Here is a 23,294-nt window from a genome sequence, read left to right as displayed (position 1 = left end):
GTGAATTCTCTGTCTATAATGCCTTCCAAGCATAGCGCCGAAGTGCAGGGTAGCACTCCTAAGCACAGGGCGGCTGGACTGTGCCTTACGGAGAAAATACGCATGTTAGATGAGCTTCCTTCAGGCGGGCGTTACAGTGCTGCTGGCTATGAGTTCAATGTGAATGAAGCAACAGTGTACCCCCGGGGAGGGGCAGAAGCAGGTGTACAGCTGTGAGTACGCGCAACACGGACTTTATTCTTGTATTGTTTATTAATTATATTATTTTCCATATAAATAACTGTAAACATAATTTTGTCCCGCTCTGTCTATCAATGAGGTGTCTTTAAATGGAAACACACATTGCTCTGGCTGGTGTGGCTCAGTGAATTGAGCCCCGGCCTGCTAACTGAAAGGTTGCCGGTTCAATTCCTGGTCAGGGCACCTGCCTGGGTTGCCGGTCAGGTCCTCAGCTGGGGTCGTGGGAGAGACAGCCAGCTGATGTTTCTCTCCCTCTCTATCTCCCTCCCTTTTCCTCTCTCCAAAGTAAATAAACAAAATATTTTTTAAAAAATAAGCAGAAACACACGTAAAACAAAGTGATGTATTGATCAGTCGATGAAAACGTTGTGGCCAGAGGCTCACAGGAACCAAACCCTGTATGTCCCCTTAGGAGCACTCATTCGCAGTCACTACGTCAGTGTTCTTGGTGACTTTGTGGAACATTTCTGCAGATGACGAGAATCAACTGTCCTTCCTGTTTTCTGCCTTTTGTACACAGAGTACGCCATGAACACCCTTCTGCACCTCGCACCTTTCACTTGATAGTTCAGAAATCCTTCCATATCGCTCATCCATTCTCAAAGTTCTTCTAAGTCTTATCGGCATCATTTCATGAAACAGACAGTGTGAGCAGACACTGAATGGTCATACCGTGAACCTCGAACACAAAATACAGGATTCACTTATCTGTTCATGTGTTTTAAGTCCTGCCCAGTGTCACATGTGAATTTTAAGCTCAGGATGATGCTGTAAACTGACATAGGATTTTTTCTTTTCAATCCTCACCCGAGGATTGAGGGTATGTGTATTGATTTTAGGGAGAGAGAGAATAGAGAGACATCGGTCAGTGGCCTCCCGTACATGCCCCGACCGGGGACCAAACCTAGGCACGGGCCCTGACCGGGAATCGAACCCGCAGCCTTCTGGTGTACAGGACAATGCTCCCACCAACTGCACACCCCAGCCAGGGCTGACATGGGATTTTTAAGCTAGATTTCTGAAGGGACAGTGAAGACCACACACAGTGTCTGGAGCCGTAGTGATCTCTCCACCCCCCCCCCTCTCTGCCGCCCCTTAGCCATGCTGCGGATGGTCTCTGCGGTCCTTCAGTTCGGCAACATCATCCTGAAGAGAGAACGAAACACCGACCAAGCCTCCATGCCAGACAACACAGGTGACACCCCCTGGCCTGCTGCCCAGCCCCGTGACCCTGCATCCCTTGCCCCACAGACAGAGCACCCCCTCCCGGCCGGGCCGCTCTGACTCCCTGCCCTTCGCTGAGTCTTCAGCATTTTCTCACCCTTCTTCTGTTATAAAAATATGTGATCCCTGCTGAAAGTCTGAACAACACCAGCCTGCCAAACAGGGGACAACAGGGTCCCCGGTCGTCCCAGCGCCTTGGAGAGACCTGCCATCAGTGCTGGGCACATCTCCTCCTGGCCTCTGTGCTTGCATATGTGTATATTTTTTCCTTTTCAAAAGCAGGATTATAGTTGATATTCTTTTTTTTTTAATCAAAATGGAAATAGTTCTGCTTCCTAATTATTATAAAATAATATGAGCTGGATGGGGAAAAATCTGACAGACAGAACAGTATAAAGACAGTCCGTTCTTTGATTCAAAGTGAAATACACGTATCATGAAATGCACGCCTCAGTTTAACATGTCATGAGTTTCCAACGTAATGAGGGTGGAACAGCCATTCAAATGGATGAACTCTGCTCCTCTAACCAATCCCCAAGTGCTGGACGTTCAGGTTATTTCCTGGTCATGTCCACTGTAAACAATGCGGTGATGAACATCCCCGTAGTCCAGTTTTGGCTCACCCGGGATTATTTTCGCCCACTGGGGGTCCCAGAGGAGACTTGCGGGCCAGAGGATGCGCACACTGGTAGGACCTGTGCAGCCTCCGGGGGGAAAGGCCGGGCAGCCGCGTCCTGGGACAGAACGCTGACCCCACCCACCTCGATGCCTGTCTTCCTCAGCCGCCCAGAAGCTCTGCCGCCTGCTGGGACTCGGGGTGACGGATTTCTCCCGCGCCCTGCTCACCCCCCGCATCAAAGTTGGCCGGGACTACGTGCAGAAAGCGCAGACCAAAGAGCAGGTGGGCGGTGTGGCGGGGGGTGGGGGGCAGGTATCGGGCTCCCGCCGCCCTCCGACTCCGGCGTCTAGGAAGTGGCTTATGCCGTTTTTCCTCGCTCGCTCACGCAGACTGGTGCTGGCTGCTCAGTTACCGGCTCCGGACTAGGCACCGGGAATAAAAGCAGCAATAGAAACGTGGAACTCAGGCTGTAGTAAGAAAACCTAATAAACGAAGATTAACAGGATGCTTGTAGACAGGGGTCGACAGGGGTGCCGTCTGCCAAGGAGGGGGTTGGGGGGGGGGGTCTGGCAGGCCCTCTCCCAGCAGGTCACGTTCCAGCCAAGACCTAGACCGTTCAAAGTGGAGGGCATAGCCTATGTAAAGGCCCTGGGGTTGAAACAAGCTTGGCGAGATGGGAACACTAAGGAGGTGGGTGAGGCTGCAGGCGGAGAGGTTGGTAGGGGACAGATCACGCAGGGTCTTAGGGGCCACCCTAAGGAGGTGAGTTTTATTCAGGGTGCAGCAGGAGGCCAGCGAGGGTTTAGGCCAGGGAGCGATTTGATTCAGGTTGTTTTTTTATAAAAACCCCCTTGTCTTCTGCATGGAGGGTGGAGTCCCAGGGGCGCAGGTGGAAGCAGGGAGTTGGGAGGAGGCTGCCGCCATAATCCAAGCCAATGACAGTGTGGCTCAGACCAGCGGGCAGGGCTAGGGGTAGAAAGAAGTTAACATGGGCTAGTGGTTTTCAGGATCCAGCTCTTGGGCAGAGGCCTCTGCTGGGCCCCAGGCCGGGTGCTCGAGGCCCTGGGATGAAGAAGACACAATAGGGGAGGCAAGGACCAGAGACTGGAGGTCACACTGGCCGTGATTCTGCTCTCAGGGGAATTACTATTAGGATCCATTTTACAGATGAAGAAGTTGAGGCACAGAGAGGTTTATTCACAGCCTGAGGTAACACAGCCTCTAAGTGGCAGGAGCAGGATTCAAACTCAGGTTGTTGGGTCCAGAGTCCACCCTCTTAACTGTTATGTTAATTGTTCCAGGAAGTGGGGTCAGGAGGGCAGAGGATTAATGAACTAATGAGCCCTGAGGACTTCAGGCAGTGCCTGGAGCACAGTAGGGCTGAGGAATGGAGGGCTGCTGTTAATGTCATCTTGAACCATGGTGGGGGCCCGGACAGGCCGGGCCACTCATGTGCAGGCTGGACCCTCACTATGCATCCCATCTGCATGCAGGCTGACTTCGCCCTCGAAGCCCTGGCCAAGGCCACCTACGAGCGCCTCTTCCGCTGGCTTGTCCTGCGCCTCAACCGGGCTCTGGACCGCAGCCCCCGCCAGGGTGCCTCCTTCCTGGGCATCCTGGACATCGCCGGCTTCGAGATCTTCCAGGTCTGTGCTGTGTGCCCCGCTGGGGCCTGAGGGCGCCATCACGCTGCCCTGTTCCCTCCCTCTGTGCCCCTGCCCTCCTCACCCCCTCCCTCTCAGCCTCTGTCCCCCTCCCTCTGGGTCCCTGCCCCACTTTCTCCAGGTCTCTGTCCCCTTGTCTCTGGGTCCCTGTCCCCCTCTCTCTGGGTCCCTGTGCCCCCCTCTTTGGGTCTCTGTCCCCTGTCTCTGGGTCTCTGCCCACCCCCCCAGGCCCCTGTCCCCTCTCTCACGCATCCCCTCCTCCCTGCAGCTGAACTCCTTCGAGCAGCTGTGCATCAACTACACCAACGAGAAGCTGCAGCAGCTCTTCAACCACACCATGTTCGTGCTGGAGCAGGAGGAGTACCAGCGCGAGGGCATCCCCTGGACCTTCCTCGACTTCGGCCTTGACCTGCAGCCCTGCATCGACCTCATTGAGCGGCCGGTGAGTGAGCCCGTGGCCACTCCCTCCTCGCAGCCCTCGCCATCTCACCCCGCCCCCTCCAGGCCAGGAGCCAGCCCCTCGCCCAGCTGGCCTCAGCCTCCGCATCAGTTACGTGGAGAAAACGATGTAGGTCTGTGTGACCGGTAGCAGATCAGGCCCCGGGACACGCCCGCCACAGGGCCTGGCTCCAACCACGGGGCTAATCCTGGCTGTTACTAACTGTGGTTCTCCGTCCAAGTGTCGCTTACAAACACTAAAAACCAGCCGCAACCTAAGTGTCCAGTATTTGGGGATCTGACCTACTCTCCCCTTCCTGTCAACGGTCAGGCCAACCCCCCTGGACTCCTGGCCCTGCTGGACGAGGAGTGCTGGTTCCCGAAGGCCACGGACAGGTCCTTCGTAGAGAAGGTGGCCCAGGAGCAGGGCGGCCACCCCAAGTTCCAGCGGCCGAGGCATCTGCGGGACCAGGCCGACTTCAGCGTCTTGCACTATGCGGGCAAGGTAGGGGCGGGGCCCGCCTTGGGGCCTGCGGGTGGGAGTGGTGACAACCTGGCTGCAGATGTGGGGAAGGGTGCAGAGGGACGGCAGGGCCACCGGGTGTCCACTGGGACAGGACACAGCCAAGGCAGGGGCCAGGAAAGCCCAAGGAAGAGTGAGAACTATCTGACGAAGTCAACAAAGGCTTCCTCAAGGAGCGGGTATTTGCAGTAGGCTTTGAGGGATGGATAGGAGTTTGCCTGGAGGACAATTATGTGCATTTTATCCACTCATTCAGCAAACCCGTGCCTTCTTTATTTTCTTTTTTTTTTAATTTTTAAAGTATTTATTTATTTATTTTTAGAGAGAGGGGAAGGCAGGGAGAAAGAGAGGGAGAGAAATGTCAGTATGTGGTTGTCTCACTCACCCCCCAACTGGGGACCTGGCCCACAGCCCAGGCCTGTGCCCTGACTGGGAATCGAACCAGCGACCCTTTGGTTTGCAGGCCGGCTCTCAATCCACTGAGCCACACCAGCTGGGGCTAAACCTGTCTTTTGTGCACTCAGCCCTGTGCTGAGCAAAGTTGGGGACCCAGGTCGGACATGGTTTCTGTCCTTACAAAGTTCCTTATCTGGAAGGGAGGCAAATCCAGACAACCGGGATGTAAGGCCAACAAGCGCCTTCATAGGGGCAGCGAAGGGCAGCGTCAAAGCCGACGCCCAGAGGAGGGAGGAACACCGGGGAAGCGTCCCCAGGGGAGCGTAATGCTTGATCTGAAATCTAAACCAAGGGTCGGCAAACCTTTTTTGTAACTGCTTCCCGCTCTGCGGGCCAGACACTGCCTGTCACAGCTACTCAGTTGTGCCGTTGCAGCGTGAGGGAAGCCACGGGTAACACATAAATAGATATACTAACGGGGGCTGCATCCCAATAACCCTTTACTTACAAAAAGAGGTGGCTGTCTTGACTTGGCTTGGGGGCTCTATGGTGTGAACGATGTGTAACGGGTGCCGGAGAGGCCAGGTGAGGGCGCGAGGGACTCTGCGGGCCCAGGGGACGGTGCGCATCACGGCGAGGGGGCAGGAGCCCGGGTGTCCTGCGTGCGGCTCCAAGGTGCCCAAACATTTGCTGAGACCTGCTGGGGCCCAGGCCTGTGCTGACACGAGTCAGAGCCGGGCCCTGGCCTCAGGGAGCCCCTGTCTGGTGGGCGGGGGTTGTGGTCAAGGCCGTGACGGCGGAACTCTCAAAGCAAAACCCTGCATTCTCCCAAGCAGCCGTCCGTGGGAAAGCGCACAGAGAGGGAATCCCCGGCGGCGGGGACAGCTCGGGGGGAAAACCTGAGGTGGAAATGCGGTTGCACGTGTGAGGAGGGACAGTGGAGAAGCCAAGGTGTCTGGAGTAGAATGAAGAAGGGAGAAAGTGGTGATGGACGGGGTCAGCGGTGGGCAGGGAAGGAAAGGGAGAGGAGTCCCGCGGGCGGAGGGTGCAGTTCAAGGTATGGACACGAGGTGGCACCAATGTCCTCCCCCCGTGGTGAAGCCTGGAGCTGGAAAATCAGGGGAGCCCGTGAACCTCCAAGTTCACCACGCTCCAATGCCTGGTTTCATTCAGGTCGACTACAAGGCCAATGAGTGGCTGATGAAAAACATGGACCCTCTGAACGACAACGTTGCCGCCCTGCTGCACCAGAGCACGGATCGGTTAACGGCGGAGATCTGGAAAGATGGTGAGGACTGGCTTTCCCCCGGCCCTGTCCCTGGGGCTCTGGGCATCCCTGCTCCCAACCCACAGTGTGAGCACCTTTGTTTCGGGGGCTGAGTTGTCTGCTCTGACGCAGCACTTCTGCAGGCCAGCCAGTTAGTGTTCCCAGTTAGTGCTGATTGATGGATATCTCAAGCCAGCATCGTATTCAATAATAAAACACTCCTCCTTAAACAAGACAAGGCTGCCCACTGTCAGCACTGCTGTGAAACACTGCTTTGGCAAAACTAGCCTATGCAATCAGACCAGAAAAATAAATAAGCATGTGAGCATTGCAAAGAAAGCGATAACATTATTTGCAGGTGGCATGTGATCCCCTAAAAAGAGATTTGACTGGAAAAGAATTAATGACAAGACAACTCAGAAGGGTGCTGTTTATCAGGTTGGCCAACTTTCAGACTTTTCTTTCTTTGCTCTCTCACAAAGTTCCCCTTAGGGCCCCCAGGAAGAAGAAAGAAACAATGGACTGAGATATAGTTTTGGAGTTGTCTTGCTCCAACAAGACCCATGTGAATTTTTCCCATCAGTCTTTTCAGAATGACACTTCTAAGAGGCATAAGCAGAAAAGCCAAATGCCTTTGTGGTAGAACCCCATACTTTCCAAGCTGCCCCCTATCCTTAGAGGGGGTTTGAGAGATGATTTTATACAGCTGGAAGCACCAACATCTTGTTTTTTTTCTGATTTCAGGTTTCTAGAATCTGTCAGTTTACCTTAATCTTTTGTAAAGATTTTATTTTATTTTTTTCAGAGAGAGGAGAAGGGAGAGAGAAAGAAAGGGAGGGAAACACCAATGTGTGGTTGCCTCTCGTGCGCCCTCAACTGGGGACCTGGCCCGCAACCCAGGCACGTGCCCTGACCAGGAATCAAACCTGCAACCTTTTGGTTTGCAGGCTGATGCTCAGTCCACTGAGCCACACCAGCCAGAGCTTGCCTTACTCTTTGATGGGAGTGAAAAGCATAGTTGTAGATGTGCCAGTCCATGCAACTAGACAAGAGAACAAAATAAGCAAGATGAGTGGTTCCCAAAACCAACTCACAGAGCGAAAGGGCATTGGGTCCCTTGATCTTGTGAGCTGACTTAAGAAAGAAAAGTCTGATATTTGTGTCTCATGGAGTTTACACAGGAGGGATTGAAAAGCAGTGTTTGATGTTTAGCAACAAAACCGGATTCTGCTAGAAGCTCTCCTTCCGAATGAACGTCCCCCCACCCACCCTGCTTGTTTAGAATCTGTGCTTCATTTACATGATGTCCCAGTGACCCCTCACACGTCCCACCCCGCATGTGGCTGACTCAAAGCATTCCAAGAGGGAGAGTGGAAACGGCAAAGCCTCTTGAGTCCTAGACTGGAACGTGGCACAGTGATCCTTCTCCCACAGCCCTCCTGAACGCAGGAGCCCACACTCGAGGCGCTGCAGGTCCCACAGAGGGGTAGGGAGTCGGGGCTAGTTTTGCATCAGTCCCTGTGACAGCTGCCCTGAGCCCAGAGCGGGAAGCCCAGCATCCTGGCAGCCCAGGGGAAAAGGCAGATGAGGACAAGCCTCAGAGAGACCAACGCCACATGCCGGGCAGAAGCCACAAGGTCGTCCTCGAGCTTCCTGGCCGTCAGGGGGAAAAGATACCTAATAGGACATACAGACTCAACCTCGAGGGAGAGAGACCTTTTCCCTCTGGTACTAAGGCTCATGGAGGACATTTGTCCCTTCAGCTGACATTGATGCCCTCAGTGGGTAGGCACAAAGATGAACAGGACAGTCTCCCTGGTTTTAGATGTTTATGGCCAGTATTCAGGCTCTCCCTCCTGCTCTGGCCCGTGCTGTTGACTAATAACCCTCCTCTTTTTTTCCTTCCTGCCACCTCCTGTCCCTCTTCTCATACTGCTCCCTTTGCATCCCCCATCTTTTGCATCTCCCCGCATCTGTCCTCTCCCCACATCTGTCCTCATTCCCCAGAACATGGGGGCTTCCAGCAGTTCTCTTTCCTTGGCTCCTTCCCACCGTCGTCCCCGGGATCTCCAGGGAGGCGCAGCTCTGCCATTTCTCCACCAGGGGGTGGGTGCTACTGTGCATCGATGGGTGAGATTTGCCAGACGAGGCGGGCGGGCCTGTTGGACCGGGAACCTGGTTTTGAACACCCGTCCCCTCTTTTCTCCATGAGGAGGTCTCTCATGCTTCTTCTTCCTCCTTGCCAGCTCTCCCAGCAGTTTCCAGACTCAGTGCTAACTAGACTCTTCTAACTAAACTGCATGCCAAAGTACAATGGGGCTACTACCAGCTGGCATTTATTGAGCACTTACTATGTGCCTTGCATTGTGCGAAGCCCTTTTATGATCATTAACACGTAGAATCCTCTGTATGACCCACTGAGGCAGGTGTTGGTACTAGTACCCCCCTTACACAGTTGAGGAAACTGAAGCACAGAGAGGTTAAGTCGCCAATCCAAGATCACACAGCCACTAAGTGGCAGAGCTGAGATTTGAACCCAGGATTTTGAGTCCCAGAGCCTCAGCTCTTACCTGTTCTATAAGAGCGTAATAAATGGCAGTTATCATTTTGATAATAACTGTAAGGATGGTGGTGGGAGGGAGATGAAACCTGGGGAGGAAAATGCTATATCTGAGCCCCCACCATACACCAGGTCCTGCCTAAGTGCAGATGACCTGGTTGACCCATGATGACCCTCATCACTGGGGACATCAGATTCAGCCCCAGCTGTAGGATCCTGAGAAACCCGGCATGATTTGGTCATCGAATTCTAGAAAAAAGCTTACTGTGAAGGCAGATTGCCTTATTTCACAGATTGCACATAAAAGCCAGACCCTATTGCAGTTTTAAAAATCCTCACCTGAGAACATATTTATGGATTTTAGAACAAGAGGAAGAGAGAGAGAAAGAGAAACATCAATGTGAGAGTGAAACATTGATTGATTGTCTTCCGTACGCACCCCAGATGGGGATCAAACCTGCAACCTTTTGGTGCATGGACTGCAATCCAAACAATTGAGCCACCCAGCCATGGCAGAGACTATTACATTTTTTAAAACATAATTTATTTATTTGTAGAGTGAGGGGAAGGGAGGAGAAAGAGAGGGAGAGAAACATCCATGTGCGGTTGCCTCTTCTGCACCCCCAACTGGGGACCTGGCCCACAACCCAGGCACGTGCCCTGACTGGGAATCGAACCACAGACCCTTTGGTTCATGGGCTGGCGCTCAATCCACTGAGCCACACCAGCCAGCGCTCTATTACATTCTTAATGTGACTCTGTTTCATGTTCCTACAAATGCAGCTGTGCTTGTGATTACCCTTTTCCTTCTCTGTGCCTCGGTTTCCTCATCTGTAAAATGGGAGCGACTCTCACAGGCTTTTAAATCAGCCAGAGTATGTGAAGCGCTTTGAACAGGGCCGGGCAGAGACTGCGCGCTAAGTCAGCATTTGCTATTGTTGTCTTCACCTGTCGGTAAGGAGAACGGAGATCATGTCCTTGAGGAGGAGAGGGGTCAGCGATCAGCCTTCGAGAGGACTCACCCTGCCTGGGTTTAAATCCTGCATCTGCAGTTTCTAAGCTGTGAGGCTTTGGGCGCTGCCTTCCACTTTTCTGAGCCTCAGTTTGCCCCCCAGTACAATGGGGCTGGTACTACCTACCTTACCAGGCTGTGGGAGGCACTTTATATATAAGATGCCAAGCCCTGTAAATAGTAAAGCCCTTAACCTTTGGCCAACTCAGCCCCTCCAAACTGACCACTGAGTCCCTTCTCACCCTTCATCTGATTTCCTCTTCACGCAGTGGAGGGCATCGTGGGGCTGGAGCAAGTGAGCAGCCTCGGGGACGGCCCACCGGGTGGTCGCCCCCGCCGGGGCATGTTCCGGACAGTGGGGCAGCTCTACAAGGAGTCCCTGAGCCGCCTCATGGCCACACTCAGCAATACCAACCCCAGCTTCGTCCGCTGTATCGTCCCCAACCATGAGAAGAGGGTGAGTGACCTGGGCCGGGGAAGGGGAGCTCTGGCAGCTGGACTTGGCTGGAGCCACATCTGGGCCCAGCTCACCGCTGACCAGATGTGTGACCCCGAGGGACTTGCCTCTCTCCCCAAATGAGTGCTCTGTTAGGAAAATTTATTTGTTCATTGGACTTACATTTTATTGAGCACCTACTAAGTGCCAGGTACTAGGGATATATTAGATAGAAGCACAGCCAACCCCTATCCTCACAGTCTAATACAGAACACATATGTTCAACTAATCACCCAAAATGAATGACTGGTTGAATTTGTAGGAGTGGTAAGTACCACGTAAGGTTTTATCTGCTCAGTGAAGTCAGGGAAGGACCCCTGGAGGAGGTGGCAACTGAGCTCTGAAGCATACATGGTATTCTGAGCAGAGAATAGTTTGTGCAAAGGTCCTGTGGTAGGTTAGAGCATGGAAGGCACAAGGGATAGAAAGAAGGCCACTGGGACTGGGGATGTCATGCAGGTTTGGGGAGACCATCTCTGGCCTCCCAGGGCACTGAAAAGTATTTTTGTGGGGAAAATCAAAGAATGGGCCTCGTAGAGAAGGGTCAACATGAGAGGAAAATGAGAGCACGAAGTTAGGGTGCTTGAGGCTTACACTGTCCTTGGAAAATAGCTGTAGTTATTGGGTTGGTGGATCTCTGTATGTGTGTGTCTCTTTCTCAGGTCTACAAACACCATATTTTATCAAATCTAAGACACATGTATTTCTGACACTTTAGCATTTCTGAACTTGGGATATGGCTTATAATCAATAGCTTGTCAGAGTTTAATTGACAGGAGTTTTGCTTTCTCGGTGACATATAAAATAGAAGTGTCTCACTATTGATGGGACTTACAGTTGATAAAATATGACATCCATAGACATCCACTTCTCCAAGAAGCCCTGGTTCTTTCTGGTGGAGAATGGTGCTTAGAGTCTAAGATCTGGGTGCTGGGTGTGCTCAGGGCTATCAGGGTGGCACTCCCAGGACCTCTCAGTAAGCAGAGCTATGTTTTTATACACAAATGTATATACAAGCACACACATAGGTTTACACATGCACACACATAAATGTATACACATGTTTACTTCTGTATTTATTTTTATAACTATCTTTATACTTTGCAAACCATGCGTTCACACTATGTCAAGTTGCAGTCCAATGCCATAGAGTTCATTGTAATTCTTTCCCCTGTACAAATTCGTAACTTTTTTTTAGCCACAGGGGAGACCTCGATCTTATAATATAGTACATATTTACCTGTTTTATTGGTCCCCTTTTATGAAATCAATCTCCTGGCCTTGCTGAGTGCTTACCCACTCAAGCCTGCCAAATATCTTGTCAAAGAGTGGGATGGAGGGAGAGAGTGGGAAAAAAGGAAGGAAGTTCTTATGAGACCGTCTTATTTATTATGTCCAATTTCCAGCTGTTTTCAGCTAATTCCTGCGGGCTCTTTCGGTGGTGAGAGAGTGCCAGCTAAGGCAGCCTAAGCGAAAGTGAGAATGTGTAGATTCACGTAATTGACAATTCCACTGTTGGGTTCAGATACAGCTGGATCCAGGTGCTCAACTGGTGGCATCAGGAACCTTTTTCCTTTGCTTGACACTGCTTTTCTGTGTGTTGCCTTCACTTTGAAGGAACCTCTCTGTGGGTCTCTTTCTCTCTCAGCACCCTCAGGGTGGCAAGGCAGCCCCCAGTGGGTCCAGCCTTCTATCTCCCAGTTCAGCAGCCCTAGGGAAAAGGGCATCTCTTGCCTCACAGCCCCAACAAAAGTCCCAGGGCAGGCTCTCATTGGCCCAGGATGGCTCTGTGCCCACCTCCGAACTGGTTACTCTGATTGGCCAGACCTAGGTCACATGACCATGCATGGAGCCAGGATGAGATTCCACCCGGTCACTCTGGACTGAGATCAGAGGGGAAGGCATGGCTCCCTCCCACAACATTGAAGCCTTATTGCCGGGACAGGGGAGTATTATATAGTCACAGACAAACAGAAACTCCCTTTTGCCAGAACACGAACAACCTGAAGTTAGGTGCTTTTATCTCCTTTTTCACTGCTCAGTCCCCAAAACCTAGAGCAGTGCGTGGCATGTGATGGATATTCGGTAAGTGTTTGATGGATGCATGGATATAAAATAATATGCCTAAATGGCTGTAGAAAAAGATCCAGCCCGGTGGTTTTCCTGAGTTAAATCCCACCACCCAGCGGTTCCAATTCTGCCCTAGGCTAGGGCAGGAGCATTGGGTGTGGGGTTTTGTGTGTGTGTATGGGGGTGGTTTTTGTTGTCTTAATTGTTTTAAGCTTCCCATGGGCCCTAGAGTTTAGCCGGGGTTGGGGACAACTAATCTAGAAGGTTCCATAGGAAACGAGGGATTGTGTTGACTGCTCTGGGGACATGGGCAAGGCAAAAGGTCTCTCTTGGAATGTATCATTTAAATTCGTGTACTGTTTACCATTTTTGCCATTCTTACCAAAAATAGTGATTTATGGGCTTTGTTCACACCACACACCTTGACCGACCATCCTCTGCGCTAAGTCAGCGCTTCCCGCTCCTGTTCTGTTCTACTGCGCACTTACCGTTATTTCTTTCTTTCATTTATTAGTCACTTCTCCGCCTCATTTGCTGTCAGTCTCTCCCACTGGACTGCGAAGTTCCCCAGGGCAGGGATTTCTGCCTGGCACGTAGTAGGTGCTCAGTAAATTATAGGTGGAACCATACGCAATGGCCAACCAGGGCTGACCTGCGAAAACGGCCGTTCCACGTGGTTTCCCCGGACGGCTGTCGTCCCGCGAGTGGCGCCCCCATGCGGGCGCCGCTGACCCTGCGTGTCCGTTCCACCGCCCACAGGCCGGGAAGCTGGAGCCGCGGCTGGTGCTGGATCAGCTGCGCTGTAACGGCGTCCTGGAGGGCATCCGCATCTGTCGCCAAGGCTTCCCCAACCGCATCCTCTTCCAGGAGTTCCGGCAGCGGTGAGCGGGGTCAGGGGCGGCGCGGGGCTCGGGTCTGGAAGACACCCTACCTGCATCCAAAGCCTCTCGCTGCTACTTCTGAGCCGGGACAGCGGGCAAGTTCCTGAGGTTTGCTGAGGCTCAGTCTTCCCCTCTGTGATGCGGGCCAGCAGTCACCCGCTCGTGCGCTCCCGGAGAGAAAGGGCAGGGAGCATCATATTGCGATCAACGTGTTGCAATTGGCATTTCTTAAAAAAAATTGCAGTGGAATAGGCTAGAATAGAAAATATCAACTTAGAAAAAAAAGAAAGCAAATAATATGGTAAATATTACAATAAAAATTACGCTTCACACAAGCTGTATATATCAATGCTGTCCATTAGAAATAGAACATTAGACCTGTATACAATTAAAATTTTTGTAATAGCCATATTTTTTAAAGTAAAAAGAGGTAGGCAAAATTAATGTCGACAACATATTTTATTTAACTCACTACATCTAAGATATGGGGTAAATTGAACATGTAATCAGTATAAAAATTAGTGGTGAGACATTGTGCATACTTTTTTTCCTACCAAGTCTTAGAAATGTGGCGTGCCTTACACTATATTTCCATTGGTCAAAGTGAATTATAGTCCTATCAAGACAATGAAGTTGTGTTAAAGAAAAACATATTTTACACTGCTTCAGTTTTTACATTTAAAGTTCAGTTAGTGAAAAGTAAATACAGTTACAAATCCAGTTCAGCTCTTGCCGGTGTGGCTCAGTTGGTTGGAGTATCGTCTGGTGTGGCTCAGTTGGTTGGAGTGTTGTCCCGTACACCAAAAGGTTGTGGGTTTCATCCCCAATCAGGGCGCTATAGGAGGCAACCAATCAATATTTCTCTCTCTCCCTCTCCCTGTCCCCCTTCCTCTTCCTCTAAAATCAATAAACAGCCCTAGCTCATGTGACTCAGTGAATTGAGCGCTGGCCTGTGAACCAAAGGCTGCCGGCTCGATTCCCAGTCAGGGCACATGCCTGGGTTGTGGGCCAGGTACTCAGTTGGGGGTGCATGAGAGGCAACCACATATTGATGGTTCTCTCCAAAAAGAAAAAAAAAAAGGAAAATCAATAAACATGTTTTTAAAAATTCAGTTCCGTTGCCCAGATGACATTACAAGGGCTTGGCAATCACACATGGCCGGGAGCTGCTGTACTGGACAGTACAGGTCTGTAGTTTGCTACTCAAAGTGTGGTCCCCGGAGCAGCAACACCAGCAGCCAGCAGCTGGTCAATATGCAAATTTCAGACCCCGCCCAGGCTTACTGAACTAGGATCTGTATTTTAACAAGACCCCTGGTGATTGAGAAACCCTGATACACACACACACACACACATACACACACATTCTCAAACACCAGTCTTAAAAATGTATATTATATATGACATATAAATGTGCATATATGTGTTTATAAATGGTATAGATAATATACATTATTTTATAGGAAATATTGAAATCTGGGGAGAGGGCACAGCAGGAGCAAGGCTCTGAGGACAGACCATGTATATGTTTATAAAATGTATTTTTTAAAGATTTTTTTTATTTATTCATTTATTTTAGATGGGGGGGGCAGGGAGAAAGAAGGAGAGGAACATCTAAATGTGTGAGAGACATCCATCAGTTGCATGCCCCCTACTGGGACCTGCAACGCAGGCAGGTGCCCCAACAGAGAATCAGACTGGCGACCTTTTGGCGCGCAGGCCAGCTATCAATCCAGTGAGCCACACTAGCTAGGGCTATAAAATGTTGTTGTTGTTTTGACATTCTGAGTTTCACTCAGAAATTGGAAAGAAATTGATGTAGAGCAGCCCAGGGCCTGACCCATAAGAGATTCAAAACATCAACTGCTGTTTAAAAACATTTTTTAAATTGATTTTTAAAGAGAGAGAGGAAGGGAGAAAGAGAAAGAGAGAAACATTGAGTTGTTCTTCCACTTATTGATGCTTCTTGCATGTGCCCTGACCGGGGATTGAACCTGCAACCTTGATGTATCACGATGCTACTCTAACCAACTGAGCTGCCTGGTCAGAGCTCAGCTGCTGTTTTTGTTATTCTTACATGCCCATTCTGAGACCCTCCGTTATTTTCTGTCTCAGTGAAAAGTGGTGGCGAGGTAATAAACGCTCATAGTCAGCATGAGGTAGGTATCCACGGAGCCGGGTCTGCTATTATCGAAGTTGGCGGCGGTGGTGCTAGTGCTCTTAGCTCAGGGTGTGGCTGAGGTCGAACGTCCACTTTTCTTACTGTTCTCGTTATTGTCATTGGTTATTGCTAGCTGTCACTCTGAGCCCAGTGTCCGGCCATGGTGACAGTTTGCTGTAACTCTCGACTCCCCACCCCTGCCCGTCCCCTGAAGGTATGAGATCCTGACACCCAATGCCATCCCCAAGGGCTTTATGGACGGGAAGCAGGCCTGTGAGAAGATGGTAAGTGTGTGTGTATGTGCGCGCGTGTGTGTGCGCATGTGTGTGTGCGCGCACGCACAACCCCAGGAGGGAGGAGAGGGGCTGGGACCTCCCCTCTCACAGTCCCTTCTTCTTATCATCCCCGATCCCTCACAGATCCAGGCCCTAGAACTGGATCCCAACCTCTACCGTGTGGGACAGAGTAAGATTTTCTTCCGGGCGGGGGTCCTGGCCCAGCTGGAAGAGGAGCGGGACCTGAAGGTCACAGACATCATCGTGTCTTTCCAAGCAGCTGCCCGGGGATTCCTGGCTCGCAAGTGAGGCACCACACTGTCTTCTGGGGTCCCGCTGACTAAGGAGGGGGGCGCACATGCAGGGAGGGGTTGACCAGATGGCCCCAGATGGCCCCAGATGTCAAGGCCTCCAAAATAGTAGAAAGGCTGAGAGGCAAAGGGAGGGAACCACCAGGTGCCCACGCCTCTTGGCTCTAAGGCCCCTGGGGCCCCTGTGAGCTAGGCCCAGTGCAAGGCGACACTAGAGACTCGCAGAGCTAGACTCTGTCACAGGGGGACCAACCCTCCCTGTTTGCCTGGGACTGCAGGTTTCCCAGGATGCATGATTTTCAGTGCTAACAGAGAAAGCCCCAAGTCCACTAGGTCGGGGTGGTCACCCTACTGGCCAGTCCCTCGAGGGACTTCAGTCTGGAGGGGGAGACAACAGAGGCACAAAGCAACATAGTCTGGGGCAAGATGTGCTTTGATGGGGGCCGTACAAGTGCATCAGGAGGCCCCGCAGAACAGGGCGCCCCCCAGGTCACACTTGATGCCCAGGGGGGCCAAGCAGGGTGGGAAAGACTCTCTGGGCTGCAGGAATGCAGGAAGTTTGCAGGAGCATCTCCTTCTTGGAACTGGCCCGGAGGAAGGATCAGCAGATAAAAGACCCCCAAATACAAGGCTGAGGGGCGGGGGCCTTGCTTGGGGTGCTAGGGAGCCTCAGGAGTGGGTGGAGAAAGACCGCTCTGGAGGCTGGGGGCCTGGGGAAGGGGCTAGGTGAGGGTGCAGGTGGTGAAGGTGAGGCTGCGGGGCTGAGGAGGGTCAAGGCCGAGAGGGTCGAGGGCGCAGAACTGATGAACTGTCCACAAGATTTACCAGGAGTAGAACGGTGCTTGAGCACAGTAGGCACTTAATAACAGTTGACGCAGTGAAGGGAGCTCTCTGTTGCTAAGGGGGCAGGGCCTGGGGGGCTGAGCGCCCACTCTCCCACGTGCCCGTCTCCCCGCCCAGGGCCTTCCAGAAGCGGCAGCAGCAGCAGAGCGCGCTCAGGGTGATGCAGCGGAACTGTGCGGCTTACCTCAAGCTGCGACACTGGCAGTGGTGGCGGCTGTTCATCAAGGTGAGGCCGCCTGAGCAGCAAGGAGGTGGGGGCCTTGTGGGCAGGTCTGCTGGGGCAAGTGACCTCCTCTGTTTGGGCCTCAGTTTGCTGCATCTGTAAAATGGGACCAATCAGCCAGACCTTTGTTCATCGGGATTCTTTAGGTAGCAAGTGACCCAAATATCCCATTTCAACCAACATGGAAAAAAGAAGTAGGACAGCTTCAGGTGCAGCTGGATCCAGAAGACCCCTTCAGAGTCAACGATCCACGGGAAGGCCTCACAGAGATCAGAAACACTGTTATACTCATGGTTGCAGTTTATTACGGTGAAAGGACACAGATTAAAATCAGTAAAGAGAAAAGGCACACAGGCCAGAGTTCAGGGGCCCACGCAAGCTTCCGTGTGTCTCTTCCAGTGGCGTCATGTAGACAGCTCCTAACCTTCCAGGCATGACGTGTGACCACACATATGGGATGCTGCCTGCTGGGGAGCCTCACCCAAGCCTCAGTGTCCAGGGTTGTCATTGGATCTGTCACATAGGGGTGGCTGAGCCCCGTGTGGATGACCTCTGTTACTCGGTCTCCAGCCCCTCCAGAGGTCAGCTGATACCATCCCTCAGATAAACCAAGTCATCCATCAGGCAGATATTCAAAGGGCTTAGCGGCTGCCTCTAGGACCCAGGCAAGGGCCCGTCCTTTCTTTGGAATGAGCAGGGTTTGGGCAGCCCAGGCCAGCTGAGCTAACCCTTTTCTGCACCGAAAGGGCCCGAAGAGTGAGGTCGGTTATCCCGCATTCTTTGGGACCCAGGAAACCGGCCGTATGCTCAGTGTGAACGCTTAGCTCCTGGGCCCAGCCGCCTCCCAGCCATTTCACCACCTTGACCTGCCCCTAGGTGAAGCCACTGCTGCAGGTGACACGGCAGGATGAGGTGCTGCAGGCGCGGGCTCAGGAGCTGCAGAAAGTGCAGGAGCTCCAGCAACAGAGCGCCCGCGAGGTGGGCGAGCTCAAGAGCCGCTTGACACAGGTAAGGGGGCGGGGCTGAGGGTGGGGCGGGGCTGGGGTAGAGCCAAATTATAAGGGGCGGGGCTTCCGGCCGAGTCCCAGGTTCCCCGGGCAGGGCTATGGCGAGAAGGGGTAGGATAGGTCAGACCCAAGGTGCACTGGGGCCGAATAGGAGTTGAAACTCTGGTGTGACTGAGCCGTGGTGTGCAGGAGGCAGGACCCTGGGGTGTAGCCAGGGTCTTGGGTAGGGGGCTGGTTCCTGCCAAGCCAAGATGCTCCAGGCGTAGGGCTCCAGGATGGGGCAGAGCACGGGAACAGCTCTGTAGCAGGGTTAGGGTATACAGGTGGTCGGCTTCTCACTGAGAATTTTTCCGTTTGCTTTTCCTAAATCATGTCCTTTGGTTAAATTGCTGGGCGGGCGTAGGAGTGTTAAATGAAATGTAAGATGGTGGAAAGGCCTCTCTGGGAATGTCTGTAGGGTGGACTGGAGAGGGGGAGACTGGAGGCCCTGAGGCTGCGGAGAGTGTCCATTGGGGGAGAACAGGCCTGAGCATGTTGGGGCTATGAGGACAGAGAGGAGGGGACAAGGCAGAGGGAGTCGGGGAAAGAAGGACAGGGCCGGGGACTGACGGAGTAGTGAGGGACAGGGCGGCACCCAGGGCTCTGACTCGGTGACCAGGGGAATGTGGGGTCATCCTGAGATGGGGACCTGGCGGAGGAATGGGTTCCAGGGCTGTACCTCAAAGAGCCAAGCAAGTCAGGGGACAGGAGGGACCTGGTGTCCACTGACTGGGAGCACCGCCTGCTAACCGCTGCCCTCCCACCCCACCCCCAGCTGGAAGAGGAGCGTGCTCGCCTGGCAGAGCAACTTCGAGCAGAGACAGAGCTGTGCGCTGAGGCCGAGGAGACCAGGGGGCGGCTGGCAGCCCGCAAGCAGGAGCTGGAGCTGGTGGTGTCGGAGCTGGAGGCCCGCGTGGGTGAGGAGGAGGAGTGCAGCCGCCAGCTGCAGAACGAGAAGAAGAGGCTGCAGCAACATATACAGGTCTGGTCCCCCTGAACCCATGGGCCACCGCCCCCTCCCTTCTGTCTACCCTGCCTACCTTTGCTTTTCTCCAAACAATGTTGCTTTTGGCCATGAATTTGCAGAGAACAGCTCAAAGTGGGTTAAGCAGAAAGAACACTTTTTTGGTTCAAAGAATGGGAGACTCCAGAATGTGTAAGCTTCAGGCATGGCTGGATCCAGGTGCTGAAGTGACTTCCTCAGTACTCTGCCTCTCCCCATCTCCTGGCTCCATTTGCCTCTGTGCTGCTGCATTCACAGGCAGGCTGCTCTAGCGGGGTTGCCCTTCAAAATCTGGTGTATATTTTACATTTAAGACTCATCTCAATTTAGAGGCTGAGTTTCCATTTGGCAATTCTTATATTTCATAACTTCTGTTGAAAAAGTCGATTTACATACCCAAGTTGTTCCAAACATACTTAAAAGTATCCCACAGATTAACTGGATGTCTTATTTGAAATTTAAAATAAATAAAATAAAATAAAGCAGGACACGTAATTGCTCATTCACACTGCCCACATTTCAGGAGCTCTGGGATGTTTTCGTTGCCTCCTCTTTAGCTGGTGGGGGAGGATGGGATCCTCCCCTTCAGTTACGGAGACAGCCTGACACACCGCACCCGACCCTGGGCAGATGAGATAGACAGCAGTTTACGGGTCACGAATACTCACAAGCAGAATGAAGCAGATACCATGCCCCAGGGAGCCGCCGGGGGGCGCACTCAGGAATAGTGTGAACAACTGTGGCTGTGGGAGGCAGGCTTCGTAGTGACAAGAAGGGGAGGTGACCCTGGTTCCTGCAGGAAGATGCGATGGTTGGTTTGACTCATTCCCAATGGCAAGCCACTGACTTCCCCTCTGCAGGGACAGGCAGGCACGGTGCCTGGTCCCTGCGGTACAGAGGGCTCCTTGGCTCGGGGACCTTGTCCATGGAGCAGAGCGGGTAGGAGGGCTTATGGCCAGGATGCTATAGTTCCCCCCAATTTTACCAGATGTCAAGGCAGCTCATAATGTTGAATCGTAATTTCTGGGTTCACACCTAAGTCTCCACATGCCATAGGGGACAGTGCCCACCTACATGACATGTTTATTTATCATGTTTATGTTGATCTAAATCTTCACGCACGCACGAGAATGTAGTTTCCACAAGGACAACAGTGTTTGTCCTCGGTGCCTAGAACAGTGCCTGGCACACACTAGGCACTCAGTCAATGCCTGTTGAGCTGGTGAGTGGAACAGAAAGACCAGAAAGGGTTTTATCCTCCCCAGCCTTGCCCAGAGTGTGGACCCATCTGAGTCCCGAGCCCCAGGGGTCCGTGGACCGTCACCTCCACCCCATCCTCCCCATCACACCCCGGCCCCAGCCCTGGGGCCTCACTCGCCCTCCTCCCCATGGCAGGAGCTGGAGTCTCACCTCGAGGCAGAGGAGGCTGCCCGGCAGAAGCTTCAGCTGGAGAAGGTGACGACGGAGGCAAAGCTGAAGAAATTTGAGGAAGATCTGCTGCTCCTGGAAGACCAGAACGCCAAGCTGGGCAAGGTCAGTGACCGTGACCCCCCGGGCAGGGGGCGTGGGCATGTTGGTGGGTGTGTGGGTCCCTCTGCCTGTCTGCCCCCAGTTCACCCTGCCACAGGGTCTGTGTCCCTCGCAGTCTGGGCTGTGTTTCCCTTGATCCCTGTCTCTCTCCTTGTCTCCCTCTGTCACATGGTCACTCAAGAAGGTGCTGACTGAGCAATGACTGTGTGACTGTGTGTCGTTACCTGTCACTCTATCACAAGACACCCCAGAGCCGCACAGCTGCAAACAGCCACCGTTTCATTCTATCCCGTCGTTCTGCAGCTCGGCCTGTGGCCCTCTCAGGCGGTCACCTCTCAGGTGGCCGGGGCTGGGTGTCTGGTGTCTCCGTGCCCCTCTGTGTGGCCTGTCTCCCCATGAGAGAGCCTGGATGCCTGGCACAGCTGCTCAGGGCCCCAGGGCAGGGAAGCAGAAGCAGTCAGCATCACCTCCATTGAATTCTGTCCATCAGGTGTTGGCGAACATTTGCTCTGGAAGGCCAGACAGTGAACATCTGCAGGCCACTCCGTGGCTGTCACGGCTGCTCAATTCTGCCATCGTGGCTGAGAGCAGCTCCAGACTGTTCACAATCAGACAGGCATGGCTGTGTCCCCATAAAACTTTACCTGTAGAAACAGGCAGCGGCCTGGGTTTGCCCTGCAGACCGTGCTGTGCAGACCACCAAGCTTAAAGCAGTCACGGATTCGGAGGCAGGGAATTAGACTCCACCCCAGTATGAGGGCATGGTGAAGGGCCTGCCGCCGTCTCGAACCAACCACGGCCAGGGCTGCGTTCGGCACAGGGGACGAAAGCCACCCATGCCCTCCCAGGGGAAAGGGATGCTACATGAGTCACCACAGGAAATAAGCATAATCACACTGTGTGACTTAGTTATAATTACTGTGGCAGGAAAGAACAGAAAACTGTGGAGAGGGGTGGCCTGATCTCTTCTGGGGGTGGTCAGGGTGGCCTCAGGCTTTCTGGAGGACCCATGCCTGAGCAGAGCTCAAGGATGCACAGGAGTTTTCTGGAACCTTCCTGTGGTGCTGTGGCTATTCTATCGTACTCTGTTCCATTTCCTTCTTTAAAAAGAAAAGATTTTATTTATTTAATTTATTTATTTATTTATTTATTTATTTATTTATTTATTTATTTATAGAAAGAGGGGACAGGAGGGGGGAAAGAGAGGGAGAGAAACATCAATGTGTGGTTGCCCCTCGCACACCCCCAACCGGGGACCTGGCCCACAACCCAGGCATGTGCCCTGACTGGGAATCGAACCGGTGATCCTTTGGTTTGCAGGCCAGAGCTCAGTCCACTGAGCCGCACCAGCCAGGGCCCATTTCCTTCTTTTTAAGGGTCGTGCTGACCCACTGCATGGATTTCTAAAACTGCTCTCAGTTTGGAAAGCACTGCTCTGGGCTGGTGCCTCGCAAACGCTCACGAGCACAGACCCGTGCACCTGGGGAGCCTGTGCAGCAGGCCCGGTGTGCGACCGAGACCCGGCTTCTCCAACAAGCTCCCATTTGAGGCTGACGCTGCCGGTCCACGAGCCACACTTGGGGCAGCAGCGAGGGTCCAGCACTCACACACGATGCCGCAGGCGTGGGTTGCAGTGTCGTTTACAAGAGCAAATGATTAGAATCACCCTCTGGGCTCATCCGGGGTTGGTGGTCAGTGAGTGGTGCTGTATTTCCAATAACGCGAGTCTGCACCGCAGTTAACAGGCATGACCGGGCGGGCTGGGATGGGTGTACAGACCCTAGACTAGAACGGAAGGGAGGAAGGGATTGGGGGCAGGAGGATCGGAGGGAATGGAGACAAGCAGACACCCCAAAGAGAACGATGCCTGAGATGGGGGTCAGGCAAGGGCTGCCCCTGACGGCCCCACCTCCCACGGCCCTCAGGAGCGGAAGTTGCTGGAGGAGCGTCTGGCCGAGTTCTCGTCCCAGGCCGCCGAGGAGGAGGAGAAGATCAAGAGCCTCAATAAGCTCCGACTGAAATATGAGGCCACGATGGCAGACATGGAGGGTGAGTGCCCTCCCGCAGTGGGCAGCCGTGGGGGGGCTGTGCATGCTCCCTGGGGACCCCTGGGGCCAGCCTCTGGTGCCACACGGAGCCTCAGTGGTCGTATCTGCTAAATGGGGGTAAGAAGGCTTGAGACAGTGGGTGTCCTCTTAGCTCTTACGTTGTTTCTTTCTCTCGGTGCCATTTCCTTGTCTTGGGTCTCTCCCTCTCTCTGACTGTCCCACTCACTGCTTCAGATGCTTTTTTGGTCCCTCTGCCTCTCTGTCTTTTGCTATGGACTCAGAAGCAGAAGCAGAAGGGATCAAGCGCCGGAGGCCGGTGGCCGGGAAGACAGGGAGGAGAGGGCAGGGCAGAGAGGCAGTAAGCAGGAGCAGAGGCCGTCCTTGGGGGCGAGGAGAAGGGGGCAGTGTCTGAGGGTCTGGCCGGGAAGCTGGAAAGAGGAGGGAGATGCTGAGCCGAGTCTGAC

General features: G+C 53.1%; 1 protein-coding gene across 1 annotated transcript in view; it reads left to right on the top strand.

The window, feature by feature from the left end:
* Positions 1-1,339: 1,339 nt before the first annotated feature.
* Positions 1,340-23,294, top strand: part of LOC149995115 (myosin-14-like) — a 63,219-nt gene continuing 41,264 nt past the window's right edge. Inside the window, exons 1-15 of the mRNA XM_090259124.1 lie at positions 1,340-1,435; positions 2,247-2,365; positions 3,577-3,729; positions 4,016-4,189; positions 4,517-4,690; positions 6,278-6,392; positions 10,213-10,400; positions 13,269-13,390; positions 15,766-15,835; positions 15,971-16,131; positions 17,098-17,206; positions 18,080-18,211; positions 19,025-19,231; positions 20,648-20,785; positions 22,708-22,831. Of these exons, the coding sequence (XP_090115250.1) occupies positions 1,342-1,435; positions 2,247-2,365; positions 3,577-3,729; positions 4,016-4,189; positions 4,517-4,690; positions 6,278-6,392; positions 10,213-10,400; positions 13,269-13,390; positions 15,766-15,835; positions 15,971-16,131; positions 17,098-17,206; positions 18,080-18,211; positions 19,025-19,231; positions 20,648-20,785; positions 22,708-22,831 (2,080 nt within the window). The 5' untranslated portion in view covers positions 1,340-1,341. The remainder of the gene's footprint in view (positions 1,436-2,246; positions 2,366-3,576; positions 3,730-4,015; positions 4,190-4,516; positions 4,691-6,277; positions 6,393-10,212; positions 10,401-13,268; positions 13,391-15,765; positions 15,836-15,970; positions 16,132-17,097; positions 17,207-18,079; positions 18,212-19,024; positions 19,232-20,647; positions 20,786-22,707; positions 22,832-23,294) is intronic.

The sequence above is a fragment of the Furipterus horrens genome, unplaced genomic scaffold (genome assembly GCF_987537825.1).
Source record: "Furipterus horrens unplaced genomic scaffold, mFurHor1.1.pri manual_scaffold_13, whole genome shotgun sequence".
Classification (NCBI taxonomy): Eukaryota; Metazoa; Chordata; class Mammalia; order Chiroptera; family Furipteridae; genus Furipterus; species Furipterus horrens.
Note: the sequence above shows the minus strand (reverse complement) of the source record. Positions and strands in the feature narration are given on the sequence as shown.